General features: G+C 40.6%; 2 protein-coding genes across 2 annotated transcripts; both read left to right on the top strand.

Annotated features, from left to right (window-relative positions):
• Nucleotides 1-835: 835 nt before the first annotated feature.
• Ifit2 (interferon induced protein with tetratricopeptide repeats 2) lies at nucleotides 836-5,059 on the top strand. The gene is made up of 2 exons (XM_090346932.1): nucleotides 836-965; nucleotides 3,439-5,059. The coding sequence occupies exons 1-2, from the start codon at nucleotides 961-963 to the stop codon at nucleotides 4,772-4,774; spliced, it is 1,341 nt and encodes a 446-aa protein (XP_090203058.1). The 5' UTR covers nucleotides 836-960; the 3' UTR covers nucleotides 4,775-5,059.
• Nucleotides 5,060-11,610: 6,551 nt separating this feature from the next.
• Nucleotides 11,611-18,254, top strand: Ifit3 (interferon induced protein with tetratricopeptide repeats 3). The gene is made up of 2 exons (XM_090346300.1): nucleotides 11,611-11,815; nucleotides 16,360-18,254. The coding sequence occupies exons 1-2, from the start codon at nucleotides 11,811-11,813 to the stop codon at nucleotides 17,792-17,794; spliced, it is 1,440 nt and encodes a 479-aa protein (XP_090202426.1). The 5' UTR covers nucleotides 11,611-11,810; the 3' UTR covers nucleotides 17,795-18,254.
• Nucleotides 18,255-18,602: the final 348 nt, after the last annotated feature.

Below are 18,602 nucleotides of genomic sequence, written 5' to 3'. Positions count from 1 at the left end.
CAGGAAAAGAAAAAAGACTGGACTCTGTTCTTAACAGACTGGAACTCTTTATTGAGGCATAAACACAAGGAATCCAGCCTTCCTATGTGCTTGGAGGCTAAACTGATAGTGTGTGGGGGGAGGTAAGGGGCGTGAATCAGGGGATTCCTGAGTCTGAGCAAGGAGATGGGGGTTACTTCAGCTTAGTATAATGGGGTATCACATTTGCAGGCAGAGAATGTGGTAGGTGTTCCCTTATCCAAGGTCTCAAGCTCTTTTTAATGTTCAAACAACTCTACATCTGTCTTGCCATGGCCTTTTGACCTTCACAGGGTCCAGTTCTGTCTTCCAATCTCTTTAATCCTTTGCTGGCCTCACAGCTTGACCTTACAGGCTAAGGAGTGTTTCCAGCCAGGGTCAGGTCGGAATGTCCTGCCTGTGTCACACAGATCCGTGCATACCTGGGGTAATAAATAGGGTAGGAGTCATTCCTTCAGCAACTAGGACCTTTTTCATGACTGCATACCAGGCAATTGTGTACTCATTACTACAGAGGCTGCTGGAGCTTAATTATCAGTGAAGGGACTAGACTAGAATCTGGTAGGGAGATTAGCTGGGATTCCTAGGGGTGACACATAATGCTGAGGATCGTTCCACAGAACATCTGGAAGGTTGTGAAGGTTGGAAACCTGGCCTGTCACAGCTCAAGATCTCCATCAAGTCTGATTGACTGTCCAGGGCCTTTCCCTGAAGGGCTTGGCTCTTACTCAAGATTCACTTCTCTGTAAACGATCTGGGGAAATTCACTTTCGAGTTTCAGTTTCTCTTTGGTGATATCGCGGCAGGGAATCAGGAAAAGAAACCAGAAGCTGTTTATATATGGCTCTCTAGCTTTCCAAGAGAGGCAGAGAGTAACATTTCTGAAGAGAGTGGTAGCCTAATCTGAGTGCTTTAGAGCAGCTGAGAACTGTCCCACCAACCATGAGGTGAGGCTTCTCCCTTTTCTGTCTGTACTGAGACTGTGTGTTGCTGTGGAATGCAAGTTGTAAGCTGCTATGGTCCAGAACAAGGCTAACTCTATTTAGAGTTTGTTTAATAGCCATACAGGACCTCTATCTCTATAGCTGTACATCTATGCTGTTAAATCTGTGCTGTTTACTGATACTTCTTATTTCCTCCTCTGATTTCACTGTCCAGCCCCTAAGAACATCTGCAGATCTGCTTGCTGGGGAGCTGAGAGCTGACGTCTGAGAAAGAATTAGGCTGGAAGACATTTAATCTAGTGTGCTTGTGAGGACTTGGTTCTATTTCTTATTTGAGTGTTTTAACTGGTGGATGATTATAAAAGCATTGTTTGGCAAAAATGTGTTTGGGATTTCTTTTCTTCCATGTTAAATGGTACTCAGATTGCCAATCCCATTTCCTGTGAAAATGAATTTAACCTTTAATGCCATTGCTAGTCTCTGGAGTGTTAACTAAATAGAGCCCAGCAAACAAGTATTAGAAATTAGCCTCTCTGCTGCATTCCTTTAAATAGAAAGCCAAGTTTAAGCGGTGACTTGTGGATGTCATTTCAGTGCTTAAAGAGATTTAGTAAGTATATACTGAATATCTCTCTTCTGCATGACTTCTAAGTTTGATAGGGTAGATTGTGTGTGTGTGTGTGTGTGTGTGTGTGTGTGTGTGTGTGTGTGTGTGTGTGTGTGGCGGGGTAGGAGGGAGAGAAGGGAAGCCCACACTTACCTCACTAAGAAGGAAGCTATTTCAGATTGATTGTGGGCTTTTCAAGCAGAGATTGCTGCTATCAAGATGTCCTATACTAAGCCAGCCACTCTTCTGCCCCTGCCCACTGGAGGTAGCTGTTTATAATGGGCAATAGTTAAGTCTCCATTTTTCTGGAGGGAAAAATAAAAGGCACACTATCTTAACATTCCCTGTAGTGCCTCACAAAACATGATCCCAAAAGGACCAAAATAGGAAGACAAGGGGAAGTGTAGGACTCAGGTCCAGGGCAACTCCACATGCACTTACATTCTGTAGAGCCTGTACTGGGGAATGGAGTGAGCCCTCCAGAAGAGGCCTCCATCACAGTGCACAGTATTCCTTCTAACACACAAGGCTGGCTGCAGCTTTCTCATTCCCACACAAGTCAAAAGATAAGGGCTAGGAGAATGGGATGTGAAAAGCAGAAGAAAGGCGCAGGTAGAAAGTGGAGAGGGATATACAGCAGACCATGTATGTGAAAAGTGATCCTCATCACCTCCTCACCCCCTGTGGATTTTCCAGATATCTAGTGTTTGATATGTCTGAATTCATCATGTGTAGAAGGTTGTGTAGCTTCTGAAAAGAGGTTGAATTATAGATACCATGAAAAGAGTGAAAGAAAAAAAGCGATATTTATAGGGCACCAATGCATTATGTTATCGTTGGTTTGTTTGCTGGATTTCTTTATTTGTTGCTTATTTGTTTATTTATTTTGAGGACAATCCTGAAGGGAGTTTTTTTTTAAGAGAATGGTAAATCTTTTTTATTTATTTATTTATTTATTTATTTATTTATTTTGTCAGTCATAAGACTTGAACTTAGAGCCTGGGCACTATTGCTGCACTTTTCTGCTTGAGGCTAGAGCTCTACCACTTTGAGCCAGAGCAGAGTATAGCAAATATTTAAGCATATTTCTAAGGACACTGTAAAGAAAAACTATTTGCTCTATAGGCAAAGAAGCTGTGTGCCTAGAAGGCTTTCTACTTCTTACCCCTGTTCTTTTTTTGTGTGGGGGGGGAGGGGATATGGGGCTTGAACTCTGGCCAGGGCGCTTTCCCTGAGCTCTTCAGCTCAAGGCTACCACTCTACCCTTGAGCCATACCTCACTTCCCATTTTGCTAGTGATTAATTGGAGATGAGTCTCTCGGCTTTGTATTGCCTAGGCTGGCTTTGAACCAAGATCCTCAGATCTCAGCCTGAGTAGTTAGGATTACAGGCATGAGCCATTGCTCCCAGCCTTTACCCCTGTTCTAAAAGGAAGCATCATGAGAGAAAAACACAATTCCAATAGAAAATTGGAATGCAAACTGCAAAATGATTCATAAGTCAACTCATTAAAGCGTGGAAATCATCAGTGACTGAAGTAGAAGTGGGATGGGGGAAAGAGAGGAAGAAACAATTATACTTCAGTCCAAATACTGGATGCAATGTCTGACATACTAAAGACATGGCCAATATAGATTAAAAAGCAAGTTATGAGATAGTGTGCTACTAAAAAATTAAAAAGGGAAATGAATAAAAGTGAAAGTTACTGGTTAAAATAGGATAGTTGAACAAGAATAACATATAGATGTGAAAAGAAAAAGGCAAAGCAGAAAGTAACTGATATTTACTCACAGTAAACAGATTTTATGATCCTGGAATCTGTGCTGAATGTCAATCTACCTTACTTTTTCTCACTGTTTTGTTCTACAGTGAGGCCACTAAGAAATCCCTGGAGAGCAGCCTACAGCAACTAAAATGCCATTTCACCTGGAACTTGCTAGAGGGAGTAAATTCCTTAGATGAGTTGGAGGACAGAGTGTTTAACAAGCATGAATTTCAGAACAGTGAGTTTAAAGCCACAATGTGTAATATTTCAGCCTACATAAAGCACCACAGAGGCCAAAGTGAGGCAGCTCTGGAATGTTTACAGCAAGCTGAAGAGTTCATCCAGACAGAGCACGCTGCCCAGGCAGAAGTCAGAAGTCTGGTCACATGGGGAAACTACGCCTGGGTCTATTACCACATGGGCCGACTCTCTGAAGCTCAGACTTATGTGGACAAGGTGAAAGAGGTCTGCACAAAGCTTGCCAGTCGCTATAGAATTGAGAGTCCTGAGCTTGACTGTGAGGAAGGGTGGGCACGGCTAAAATGTACAAAACAAAATGAATTGGCCAAAGTATGTTTTGAGAAGGCTCTGGAAAAGAAGGCAAAACACCCAGAATTCACCTCTGGATGGGCTATAGCCAGCTACCGTCTGGATCGTTACCCAGTAGCTCAGAATCCAGTAGAGGCTCTGAGACGAACCATTGAGTTGAATCCTGACAATCAGTATGTTAAGGTCCTCTTAGCCCTAAAACTCCAAAATATGAATGAAGATGAAGGACAAGAACTAGTTGATGAAGCCTTAAAGAAAGCCCCAGATGCAACAGATGTGTTACGCAGAGCTGCGAAGTTTTATCAAAATCAAGGAGCCCCAGACAAAGCAATAATGTTGCTGAGAAAGGCTTTAGAGCTCATGCCAAACAATGCTCATTTGTATTATCATATTGGCTGCTGCTATAGGTCAAAAGTCCTTCAAATGAATACAGAAGAGAAGACAATAAATGGGGAAAGAATAGAGTTTCTGGAACTAATTAGACAAGCTATAAGTCATTTAAGAAAAGCTGAAGAGCTCAATGTGAATTTCTTTCATATAGGTAGCTATCTTGCTAGTCTTTATTCTATGGCAGGTCAGTACAAAGAAGCAGAGTTTTACTTCCAAAAAGAATTTAGCAAGGAACTTGGCCCTTTATCTAAACAACTGCTCCATCTGCGCTATGGTAATTTTCAGCTGTATCAAATGAAACACGAAGACAAAGCCATCAAGCAGTTTATGGAGGGTGTAAAAATAAAACAAGAATCAAAGGAGAAAGAAAAAATGAAAAGCAAACTGCAAAAACTTGCTCAAGCACGGCTTTCCAGAAATAAAACTGATACAGAAGCCTGGCAGGTCTTAGAATTTCTTCAGGAGTTAGATCAAGGAGCAGAGAAAACGGATGAAGACTGAAATAGATGCAAACACCAGAAGCCATGTAAGTTTCCCATCATCAGATGACATGGAGAATGAAGAATAAGGACTTGATGCCTATAAGCCACCTGCCATTCATAAAGCTGGATGGTAGTTGAAACCCCTCCACCAACTCACTGTGCCAAGTTTTTAACTGGAATGCTGTAGACATGTGTGAGGACATTAGTCATTGTCATGAATCAGCATTGTAGGGAAATCTTTCTGCCCCAGATGTGAGCACCTGAATTGCTGAATCATGGAGGGTGCTGGGAAAAGGAGCACGTGGGGCCTGTATCCAAGGGCTTAGTGAACAGCCTGTTCCCCCTTCTGTCTCTCAGATGAAACGACATTCTTTACTCATCTTTGATGGAATTATTTCTTTCTGTACCCAGCTAGATCTTTCACCACCTCTGTTTCTCCATTCTATGGAGCTTTTTTTGGGGGGGGGGGGGTCATGGGGCTTGAACTTGGCCTGGACACTGTCCCTGAGCTCTTCAGCTCAAGGCTACCATCCTAACCTTGAGCCAAACTCCACTTCCCCTTTTCTAGAGTTTATTTGGAGATAAGAGTCTCAGGTCCTTTTGTGGCCTGGCTGGCTTTGAACCTTGATACTCAGATCTCAGTCTCCTGAGTAGCTAGGATTGTAGGTGTGAGCCACCACGCCTGGCTCTTTGGAGCATTTTTAAAATTTCATCACTCTGAGACTAAATGAAAGAATCTCTAGGCTATGGAAACAAGAGCTTAATCTTATATGATTGTTGTTCTTAATGTACTATGTTATTTCTCTTCTCTTTTGTTGCCCTTTGGTTAATCTCGTATTGTTACTGTATCTGACTTTGTTACCTACCATATTGTATATACATTTATTTGTTTATTTGAAATAAGAAAGAGAAGGGGGAAAAACAAGATGATTGGGAGGGGATGGAAGGAGGAAAATGGGGACAAAAACACGAAAGGGGGATCAATGTGTGAGAAGTAATGCACCTACTATCTGGAGAATGTAACTGTAACATACATTACCCCAACAACAAAAATAAACATTAAAAAAACATTCATCACTGGTCCTGCTTCACCATTTTTGTTCCATTTTAAATGAAAATCAGAGGGCACAAACTCTAGATGGTACTTGGTATATGATTATTATCATTATCATCATCATTTTCTCTGTGTTCCTTTCTCTCATTTCTGTTTCTTTGATTCTCTTATCCTCCTCCTCTTCCCCTTCCTCTTCCTCCTCTTCCTCTGCTTCAGTCAACCCTCATTCTCATTCAACAGAAATTCAATTAATTGAGGTAGCCCTATAGTATAAAGACAGAAAACAGATCAGATCCAGAAAGCGCCTATCCAGGATTTACTCAAGGAAACCCATGTAAGACATCTGGAAGGTGTGAGGGAAAAGTTCACAACTTCTTATAATTGTAACACTGCAAGAAAAGAAGAATAAAAGTCTGTGCTATAGGCTAACAATTGAAATACACATTTCTCTAAATATTGTCTGTAATCTCAGGAAGCATCAAGTGAAGAGCAATCACAAGAGAGAATAATGGATCTTGATTAATCTTTGTAGATTGTAAATAGCCACATGGAGACACTTTCGCTGGTTAACTGATGTTAGGAAATTGTATTTGCAATCAGAGGTGCTTTCTTCAAAATGCCTTTGTGAACCTATCTTTGAAATAACAGGAACACAGCCAGTTGGGAGATGACTGGGTGACTAAGACTAGAAGAAAGTCTTAGGCAATATCATTGTCAATGATAGTGACATAAATACCTCTTTGAAAAATCTTCTGAGGTACTGCAAAAATGGTGACATGCTTGTGAAGGCTGAGATTTTCTATGTGGAGATTGCATAGAGAACATATTGGGGTTAGTGTGAACCCAGACAGTCAGTGGCCTAGTGTGAGATCCTCACCCATGCTCTGGGTGGAAAATGGTTGCTAATATTTAAGTATACCACAATGTCTTTTATTAAGTAATTTAAATATGGCACAGTCAAAGAATTTCAACCATTACAATTTGTTATAACAAAAGTTCCTGTTACTATCTCTATAAAAATAAAGTTGGATGTAGGCGAGATCATCTGTGTGTATGGTTTATATTTCCACAAATAGTAGAAATAATTCATTATTAAATAACTTACCTGTGATAGAACATAAAACAGTCACCCAGTCATTTCCCGATTGGCTGTGTTCCCGTTATTTCAAAGATAGGTTCACAAAGCATTTTGAAGAAAACATCTCTGATTACAAAGACCATTTCCTAACCATTGATTAACCAGTGACAGTATCTCCATGTGGCTATTTAAAACACAAGTACTGCAAAGTGAAATATTCAATTGAGTAGGAACTGTCCTCAGATAATCTAGACAAGATAGTTTTACAACTGCTGAATCTATAAATGTTCTACAGCCTTAAGAGTCCAAGATATATGCTTCTGCCTCCTTCCTGCCTTTGAGATCTCCTTGTGTATACACACACACACACACACACACACACACACACACACAACCCCATCTTGACAAGGTGGGCCATTTCCCTTTTCTCTGTTAAATTTTGTTCTTAATCATTCCTCTGGTCTCTAGCCTCTTATATGGGAAATGAGGATTCAGTGCTGGTTCTGTCTTATGTCTTTATGGATGCATAAAACAGAATCAGTAACAAATTCTTCAGCAAGTTTCTGAATATTGTCTGAAGATGTTCCTTATGTAAAGACTAGAGAGAACCAACAAGCCTTAGTGGAACCTAGAAATCATACCAGCTATATAGTATACCAGTGGTAAACTTAGCTCTTTGGACAAACGTTTGTTCCCGATGAAGGTCTAGCTCCACTTGGCTGACTGCATCATTAGTTCTGGTGCTTAAGGGGGAAAAACAAGGGTGCCCTGAGTGAGCAGGAAGATGAGCAGGTGAAGCAAACTTGAGAGATGACCAGAGACACCTGTGTGTGATACAGAACATGAGTGTCCTTGCATGTCACCAAGGACAGGATTTTGAGAGGGAGAGGGTAGAAAAGAAAAATGTAACTTACCCTTATCTATTTCAGGAGGTAGAACTAATGAATGATTGGATATAGTGTAGAAAATTACATGTGTTTCTCATGCTTCTGGAAATTTCACTATCCAGGGAGATCAAATAAAGTCACATTAATTAGTCTTGACTAGAAATTCCTTGTGTCTTAACCACATCTCCCAGTGTAAGACAGTCTTCTCCTCTCACGTGACTCACCAGGTTAAATGGTACGTCCTACAGCACTGTCCTAGGTGCTAATGAAAAACTTAGAATTATCTGATTGTATTTGCTGTTTGTGCAGCCCCAGTAGCCACCCCATCAGCTTTCACTGTCCACAAAACTATGTTAATGTATCTTACCATTCTCTGTGTTCAAGGGGCCGTTTTGAGAGTGTTCTAATATCTTGTCCAAAGACGAACTCAGGTATCGCTCTACCAGTGGGGGAGTGAGGAGAAATTCTGTCATCATTGTCTCTGTTTCAAGTAATGCTTATCATTTCTCAGTGAAAACCTTCCACTTCATGGAGCTCAGGACTAGACTCTGGAAACAGCACACTGAATAATGAACCAGTTCTGTATTTATTTCTACTAATTAGTTGTGTTACTGAAACATAAAACTGAAACCATTTTACAAATAGAAGACTTTTCTTTTTTGAATGCAATGTTTGCTCATAATTTACAGCACATGGTTGTCGAGCTTTGGGGTGTGTAATGAGCACAGCAGCATGGTGGAAGGGCCTGGTGAAACAGAGCTGCTCACCTTATGGCAGCCAGGAAACAGAGAAGAGAAAGAGCAGGACCCGGAAAAGATCTCAAAGGACACAGTCCCATGATATACTTCCCCTGATGGGGCCACCTCTGAAAATTTCCATCACCTTCAAATAATACCAACAAATTAGGAATCCATGGGTGGATGGATTAGTTTAGGAATTAGTCAGAGCTATCTCCATTTCCCCCTTCCCTTTCCTATGCTCAAGTCGTGTCATTCAATTCTCACAGGATATACATTGAATATAATGATTACCTTGCTCATCCAGATCTCATTTTGATATATCCATACATGCACACAATGTGTTAGGATCAGAGCCACTCTATACATCACTCTCCTTCATTCTGAATCCCCCTTTTGAACTAATCTTAGCAAGCATTGCTGTTCAATTTCCCTTCACTTACGTAAAGTATGTTGTCGATATTTACCCTTCTTCATACTCTATACTCATTTTTCCCCTTCCCACTAGTGACACATTCTCTACAGGCCTTTTTGCATTCTTGTCTTTTTTTTTTTTTTGGTCTATGCTAATTGTTCAAAGGAGTTTCATTCTAGTATTTCCACAAATGCTTCTATTGTACTTTAATCAGGTTGATCTCTTGCCATGCTGTAGCTTTGCCCATCTCAACCTCCATCATAGAACAACTTTCAGTGAGTTTGTAGATTTGCTATCTTCATTCACAGATTCAATGTGTTTTGAGACTGTTTGCCTTATAGCATTCTCTCTTCCTGCTCTCCCCACTCCTAAATCTTTTCATAGGATCCCATTATGAGCATCCAACGAGTAGGAGACATCCTGTACCCTCTTGCTTGAGTAGACTATGAATATGAAAATCTAGTCCCATTTAATCTTGTGTTTACACTCAGAGATTTAGGAGCCAATCATTCATTGGCAAATGGTTTCTCTAGTTTACAAAAACCATTTCTAAGAAACTATTAAGTTGTATTTATCCTCCAGTGTTCTTTGTGTTCTTCCTGCACCAAGAAGGATAATATAAGGCAGTGGTTAACATTAGATCATGGAATAGTCTTTGCTTCATATTCTCTTCGGAGGAAATGGAAGCATGTCATGTTGTGACACAAGGAGCAACCACAGCTGCCTAAGAACTGAAGACATGCCTGCCAAACCATAGCATTCTTCTGAAAAAGGAACAGCTCTTACTAAGGCATGTGCTTTTAATATTTTTATTAATGAGCTGTTTCAGTGAGATGGGCATTACCCTTTTACTGGTACCTTTTTGAGAGGGAAGGTTTTTTTATTTTCTTTTTGCTGTAGAATATAATTTGATACATTATTTTATACTTTGAATGGTGAAAATAAGTAGTACATATATATATCCCTTAATAATGTGTTTCAAAGTGCTTTGGGTTTTTTTTTTCTGTTTGAAAGTGTTTTTGTTTTTTCTGGGGGCAGGAGAGGAGGCAAGAGTTTCTTTTTTTATTAACAAAGCAATACATGAATACACTGCAGCTTGATCTGTGTCATCTCCTTCAACAATCTCATTCCCCTTCAACCATCCCTTCCCTTACATTATAGACGTGTGTGTGTGTGTGTGTGTGTGTGTGCGCGTGTGCATGTATATAGTGACTGTGACAAGTGAAATTTTTTGAGCAACAGGCCAAAGACACAAAGAGAAAATCACTTCTTATTGGGGATTGAAGGCAGTAGTCATACCTTATAAAGGGAAGCCATCTTATTCTCTATAAGACACCAAACCGCTAAGTAAGCTGATCAACCTGAATTCCAGACATGTCCATGCCAATATTACTTTGGAGGCTGTAACAGCAGCTGTCTTAGAAGACACAGCTGTCTTTGAAGCCAGCTTGGACAGAAAAATCCCAAGGAAATTCTTATCTCTGATTAATCACTCAAAAACAGAAATGGCTCAAAGTGGTAGAGCACTACCATAAGCAAAGAAAGGAGCTCAGGAATAGCACCCAGGCCCAGAGTTTAAGTCCTGGGACTAACAACAACAACAACAAACAGAGTAACTTTACGTATCTACAGTTCAAAGTATAAATGTGTAAATTTATCATCTATCATTCTTTTGGCAATTACAGATAGATGAATAGCTGGATAGACAGACAGACAGACAGACAGACAGACAGACAGACAGACAGGTAACCATTTTAGAGCTGGGTAGTTCCTAGCTACATTTAGAGGTAGATAATTACCATTTCAGAGGCAAACTACTGAGATCCTTCTGGTGTTTAACTTCTTCAATCTTGTAGGGGTTTAGGAGCAACTGAAACTCCGTGATTATTTTGTGATAGTGTATTGAACGGAATGCTTCAGACTTTATGATGAAGCACCATCCTGTCATGTACACTCTACTTCCTCCCTGTCACCATCCCTGCTGCCCTGCCTCCCTGGCAGGCATCAGGTATCAGGTACTTTGCTTCTTCCTCCCTACTAGTTTCTGCTTGCCTGGGGAGAATAAGCTTCAGGAAACAGTTTAGTTCCTGTTTGCTTGGAACTGATAAGCTTCAGAAACAGCCTAGTTTTAGGAAATGGCTTGGTTCAGGAAGATGAACAAAATAGATTAGATCATTTTATTTCCTGCTACCTTGCTTGCAGCTGTAGATTAGAAAAAAGGGGAATTTCTAAAGCCAGGTGAAGGGTTGGAAGGCAGGCTATCATACTTGGGTACCAGACACCTGAGTAGGGTCACTGGCTGGCTAATAAAGACTTTCAATTGGCTGAATATTTTGTCTGAGTGGTGGCTTCTGGGAATTCCCCATTTCAATATTATGAGAAAATTCCAGAGCTAAGAATGTGAGTATAGAGTATTAAATACAGATCTCGGGTTACAAAAATCTCCCACAAGTGAACTTGTGAAGTGCAATTATTTACTTTTAAAATACTTTGAAATACTATTTTACATCCTGTTGTCCCTCCCCCCAAATCCCTAGGTGCTCTATTAACAACATTGGTTCCCTCCCAGGCAGAAGGCCGGCCTCTTGGGATTCCCTTCTGCCCTCTCCCAGTAGTTTCACAGCTGGAGGCTTCAGCAGTGCTTCTGCCACAGCCAATGCTAAGTTTCCTATTACTCCTCTGGGTGTCAAACCAGTTTCACTTTCTAGTTTCGGTTTCCTTATCACAAAGACAAGTGCAGAGAAATTAGCATAAAGCATCCGCGGGTTCCCACCCAGTCCTTTCCCCCTCATATAGTCCCCTCGCTCTTGGCCTGGAGGCAGAAGGAGAGAGTTTCTGAAGAAGCAGGCTGCGTTTCAGAACTGCAGAGAAGCAGATCACCATCATGAGGTCAGTGCAAATCATGCTTGTTCTCCATTCCAGCGTTCCCTGGGGGACTCTTCTGGAATCGTCCTTTTGCTTTCAGATCTGGGTCAGCTTGGAGTCGAATTCATCCATTATTTGTCTTCTATTTCAATAGCTTTTTCTGATGTACATGTTTAGGCTTCCTGACATTCTAGTAGAGGATCCAGTACCTGAGAAGAAAGGGAAGCTGAGAGGATGCACAAAATTTGCCAACTGGAAGCCAGCTATGAAGGACTAATTCTCTGTAAATTTTCATATTGTTGCCTTATTTGCAATGGCTAAACCAGTGGCTTTTTCAATGTGATTTTTGCACAGGAAGCATTTATTTTTCAGCAGATATTGGGAGACATTGCAGGTTCAGTACTGCAAACTCAAAATATGTCAACCTGAATGTTCAGTTTACATTCAAGTAGGAAGTTTAAAAAAACAATTCTAACAGATAGATGATTTTAAAAAACAACTTAGCATGTGCTAGGGTTCATGCTTGTAATCCTGATTATTCAGAAGACAGATCTAAGGACTAAGATTTGAAGCCTGTCCAGACAGAAAAGTCTGGAGACTCTTATTTCTTTTATTTTTTTTTATATCTAATTTTAACTTTATTGTCAGGTTAATGTATAGAGGGGTTACAGTTGCATTAGCCAGATAGTAGGTGCATTACTGCTCACACACTCATACCCCTTCTTATGTCTTTGTCCCCATTTCCCTCCTCCCACCCTCTCCCAATCTTCTTGTTTTCCCCCCTTCCCTTTCCTATTTCAAATAAACAAATAAATGTTTATACAATATACCAGGTAACAAAGTCAGATACAGTAACTACAAGATTAACCAAAAGGCAACAAAAGAGAAGAGAAATACATAGGAAATTAAGAATAACAATCACAGCAGATAAACCTCTTGTTTCCAAATCCTAGAGATCCTTTCATTTAGTCTCATCCTATATAACCTTAGGTATCTGGGTTTTGAGCTATTGCAATCCTCTGCTAGGAGAGTCCTAGGTGTGTACTAAATACTACAAATGAGGGAAACCATTGAGCCTATATTCTTTGGGTCTGGCTTACTTCACTTAAGATTTTTTTCCTACTTTTTCCATTTCCTTACAAATGGGGAGATGTCATTCTTTCTGATGGCAGCATAGAATTTCACTATCATCATTGTGCTAGTAGCTTTAGTATGTCCTTGTTTCTGGATTTTTGGGTACATGCCAGGAATGGGATTGCTAGGTCATAGGGGAGCTCTAGGTTTAGTCTTGTGAAGAACTGTCATATGGCTTTCCATAGTGATTGAACAAGTTTACACCCCCACCAAGAGTATACTAGTGAGCCCTCCTGGCCTCATCCCTGCCAGTATCTGTTCTTATTAGATTTCTTGATCATGGCCATTCTAACTGGAGTGGGATCAAATCTCAAAGTTGTTTTGATTTGTATTTCTCTTATGGCCCGACATGTTGAGTATTTCTTCATGTGTCTATAGGCCATTCTTATTTCTTCTTCATAGAAGTCTCTAAGTTTTGGCCCATCTTTTAATGGGATGGTGGATTCTTTGAAGATTTGTTTTGGAGAGATTCACTTTTTTAGCTGTAGAAATATTTTAGATATGACGCCTTTGTTTGTTGTATGGTTAGTGAAGATCTTCTCCCATTCTGTAGGCTTTCTAGTTAGTGTGTTAGCTATGTCCTTTGCCACACAGAAGCTCTGCAGTTAATGCAATCCCATTTGTCCAAACTTTCTTTAATTTGTTGTGTTTCTGGGTCTTTATTAAGAAAGTTTTGACCTGTGCCAAACAGACCTCGTGTATCTCCTGTTCCTTCTTGTAAAGTTTTCAGGGTATCTGCTTTTACCTAGAGGACTTTAATCCATTTGGAATTAATCCTGGTGCAGAGTGACATAAAACAACCCAACTTTAGTTTTCTGCAGGTGCTTAACCATTTCTGCCAGCACTACTGGTTGAAGAAGCTATCTTTCATCCATTCTATTTTTGGCTCCCTTATCAAAGGTTACATGGCCATAGGTCTGCAGATTCATTTCTGGGTCTTCAGTTCTATTCCATTGGTACTCAGGCCTGTTCTTGTGCCAGTACCAAGCTGTTTTGGTTACTATAGCTCAGTAATAGGATCTAAAGTTTGGTATTGATATTCCTCTAGTGCTGTTCTTTCTGCTAAGGATTGTTTTTGCTATTCGGGGTATTTTATCATTCAATATGAAATTTTGGATTGCTTTCTCTATATCCTTAAAGGATGACATTGGGTTATTGATGGATATTGCATTGAATTTGCAGATAGCCCTTAGCAAGATTGCCATTTTCATGATGTGAATTCTTCCAATCCAGGAGCATGAGAGGTTTTTCCACTTCCTTAGTTCTTTAGCAGTGACTTTTTAAGAACAGTTTAGTAATGCCTTTTCTTTTTGAGAGACAGAGACACACAGAGAAAGAGACAAAGAGAAACACTTTCTATTCCCTGAGCCAAAAAAGAGGAAAGAAAAGTTCAAAACAGTAGTTTTGAGTCTGGGGAATACACATGGACAAGCCTAGCTTATTCTATGGATTCCTAGTTTCTGTGAGACTCATTTCTATTAACCAGCAAAAAGCTAAAAGTGTTGCTGTGGCTGAAGTGGCAAAACATCAGCTTTAAGTGAATAAAGCAAGCAAAAGTGGGAGTCTCTGAGTTCAAATCCTTGTACTAATTGTGTGTGTGTGTGTGTGTGTGTGTGTGTGTGTGTGTGTGTGTGTTTATGTGTGTGCACACACACCATTATATGGCAATAAAGCTGAAAGTTAATTTTTATTGCTATGGTGAATGTTGCTAAGCAGTACATAGGAAGGCTGCCTCCCAAATGTAATGATTTCATCTATGATGCAATATTGGTCAAATCTCTCATTATGGGAAGTAGACGATAACTGGAGATGATAGGGATGGAGTAGGGGAAAACAAGAATAGTCTGCAGAGTCTACAGGAGTCCAGGTGCATCGTGTGGTTTGTAAAGTATAATCTCAGTGAACTTGATGGCTTTAAATACAAATATGTCTCCTAGAGTTCTGCCATTGGTAGTGCTTCAGCAACAACCAAGAGAAAATGTGCCTTTCCCAACAAATGGGGGATGCCTGAATCGTCAACTACTCAGCAATAGGTCCCTGTTAGCCCCTTTGGGAGTAAAGAGAAGGAGATTGGCCTCCTCTAAGGATTTCAAGTACTCTTCAAGGTCAAAATAGAAGATGCCTAAGTGAATTAAATTCACCACCAACTACCTCGGATTTCCCTTACCTATAGAATGGCTTTCTGATATTTTTTAAAAATGGATGTTAATTATGTCTGTATGAGCGGGGTTGACGAGGAGCCAGACCTTCATTCTGTGGCTGGGGGGCCAGCCTGCTCCAGGAGCTTATCTTTGGGCATCCAGAGCCACTCATATGAGGAGGCCGCATGGGACCTTCTGGGCTACCTTGGCTGAAGTCTACATCAAGGTGTTCCACCAGAAAGGAAGCAGATTCGTCTATTCCTTCAATCAATGCTAAAACTCTCCAGAAGGAACCAGCCTAGCCATGGGTGTCTGTGCGTGCCCTCTAGAGGCCTTCTGAGGAACTCTGTTCTTTCATATAGCTTCAGTGTGGGTTCACAGATAAAAATTCATTTTGCCTAATTTCATCAAATCAGGACTTAGTAATTCCTGCAGTTTTACATCTATGTCTGTTTTTCATTTATGGACACAGGGACGTGGGAAGGGAGAACCAGGAAGGATCAGGAATGTACAGAGGGCCCAAAGGGAGCATAATGCTCAGGTCTATTCAAGCTCAATCTGGCCGTTAAACACTGGGACCTAGAGAAAAAAAAACAAAAATCATAACTTAGTTGGAAATGTGGAATAGTTGTGGATATCCTTTTACGATGCTACCATTCAACAATTGTATTCAGGATTAATTCAGCACTCAAAACTCCCAGGTTTGATAGTCACTTTGATCTTGAAATGTGCTTATTCAGAACTGAATATGTATCTCAGCCACAGTCATCTTACTGATCTACTAGACGCTCATGTGAACTCTAGAAAAGAAGAATATGTCAGTGCCCTGTAGTACAATCAACCTTACTGCTCTAACTAGACACCTGAAATCCTGCGTTAGTAGATCTATAATAAGACCCAAGGGGTCTTATTTTAAAAGCTCCAAAGATACTTTATCTACACATTAAAATTCCATAACTGATGCATTGCAGAACTGATATCATTCTCTCTGTTACCGGTCCTTTAAATTTACAAAATACCTCCTCCTCTGTTGTCTATGTGTAAATATAAGCAGAGAAAGCTTGAGATGTGACAGGGAGAGATGGTTAAAAAAAAAAAAAACCTGACATAAAGACAAGCTTACTCATTTGAAGGCTACTTCGAGAATGGGAAGCCGGTCATTGGAAAACATTGCCGTGCTGTTCGCAGATTCTGAACTATCCTGTGACTGAGTTGACAGAAAATTAACCATCACAAGGTACAATGATTGACAGGTGCACCTGAAAATGACTGTGTGTATTTTTTTCTCCACAGCGAGGCCACCAAAAAGTCCCTGGAACAAATCCTTCCACAGCTGAAATGCCATTTCACCTGGAATTTATTCAAGGATGCACATATGCCATGTCATTTAGAAGAAAGAGTGCGCGGCCAGATTGAACTGTTAAACATTGAATATAAGGCTACAATGTACAACTTCTTAGCCTACATAAAACACCTGAGCGGTAAAAACGAGGCAGCCCTAGAATGCTTGCGGCAAGCTGCAGAGTTAATCCAACAAGACCCTACTGACCAGGCAGAGAGTAGAAGTCTGGTCACATGGGGTAACTATGCTTGGGTTTACTATCACATGAACCGACTCTCGGAAGCCCAGACTTACGTTGACAAGGTAAAATGCATCTGTGAGAAGTTTCCAACTCCTTACAGTATTGAGTGCCCTGAAATTGACTCCGAGGAAGGATGGACATGGCTAAAGTGGGGAAATAATGAGAGAGCCAAGGTGTGCTTTGAGAGGGCTCTGGAAAAACAGCCCAACAACCCTGAATTCTTCTCTGGGCTGGCAATTGCAATGTTCAACCTGAATGATAAGCCTCAGAAGCAGCCCTCTGCTGATGCTCTGAAGCAGGCCATTGAGCTTAATCCTGACAACCAGTATATCAAAGTTCTAATGGCCCTGAAACTACAGAAGACAAATGCAGAAGCTGAAGGAGAGCGGTTAGTTGAAGAAGCCCTAGGGAAGGACCCTTGCCCGACAAATGTTCTTCTAAAAGCAGCCACATTTTACCAAAAAAAGGGGGACCTAGACAAAGTTATTGAACTGCTTTTGAGGATAAGAGAAAGCACACCAAATAATAGCTACCTATGTTACCATATTTTATGCAAATTCTTGACACAAGTCAAACAAATGCAGGACGCAGAATCTGAAGCCAGCAGAAACCCAGAAAAGATTGAACAACTGGAGAAACTGCTCAGAGACTGTATGAAGAAAGCTCTTGAAGAGAGGTCAAGTCCTCTGAATGCATGGTTTGAGCTCAGTGAGTTCCTGGACACAGAAGAAGGCTGTCAGAATGCATTCAGTAAAGAGCTCCCCAAGGCTGAAAGCCAACATCTCGATTCCAGAGACTGCAACTTTCCACAGAATCATGGAAAGGCAGAAGACACTGCTGTTCAACATGATCTTGGGGGCTCTTCTATAAGCAAAGACAAACTTGAGAAGGATGAAATGAAAAGCCAAGCGCAGAACGTGGATAAAAACCGACATCAGCAAGATGCAGTGAGTTCTTGGTATCTGCAAGGATCAGTTTATAAACTGAATGGGGATCTGTCACAAGCCCTGGAATGTTATGAAAAAGAACTAGGCTACCTGCTTAGGGATTCTCCCTCAGGCATAGGTGGCTTCTTTCTGAGAACATCTCAGCCCAGAGACGGCGATAAGGATAAGGGCCAAGGAGCTTTCCAACTCCTGGAGTGATTAATAAAGGAGGCAGGGAAAAGCTCTGGGTAGAAGTGTGGGGTTGTGGAGAAGGCTTAGAAACCTCACAAGTCCCCAGCTTGGGATTGTTGAGCCATGTGGTTTAAAGTCCATTTTGCATCATCTCATGTTCTTTCTCTCCTGTCCACATATTCACATAGTATCTGGTTTAGCTTTAGTTACCAGTAATCACTAGAGGAAAGTGCTTTAGGCTTACACAATGCTAATTTGTTTTCACTGTGCACTCATTCATCAGACAATCTGTATCTGTGACCCTCTTGCCAATAAACACTTGGTGAGTGTCCACCAACAATATGGTAAAGCTTCCTTCCTTTATAGAAACAAAAGCCATATAATGAGTGATTGTTGTCCTTAATGTACTATGTTATCTCTCCTCTCTTGTGCTGTCCCTTGTTACAGCATTTTACCTTGTTATCTGATATATTGTATATACGTTTATCTGGTTTATCTGGTTATTTGAAATAGGATAAGGAAGGGGGGTAAACAAGATGAGGGATGGGAATGGGTGGAGGGAAATGGGGACCAAAACATGAGAAAGGGTATCAATGTTTGTGAAGTAATGCACCTTCTATCTGTTGAATAGAATGTAACCTATCTATTAATTACAATAAAAATTTTATGAAAAAAAACTTACTTCCTTAATTCCATTTCCTACCAGCCTTCTAGGCCGGGAGGGTTCATGTTCGACTATTCTTGGTTTAACCATGTCATGTTTGTTGTTTTGATAGAGATTTCATAAGAAATGTGTACACATGATAGTTACGCCATAACAAATTTTATGTTTTCA

The sequence above is a fragment of the Megascapheus bottae genome, chromosome 15 (assembly GCF_031878675.1).
Source record: "Megascapheus bottae isolate mThoBot1 chromosome 15, mThoBot2.hap1, whole genome shotgun sequence".
NCBI lineage: Eukaryota > Metazoa > Chordata > Mammalia > Rodentia > Geomyidae > Megascapheus > Megascapheus bottae.
Note: the sequence above shows the minus strand (reverse complement) of the source record. Positions and strands in the feature narration are given on the sequence as shown.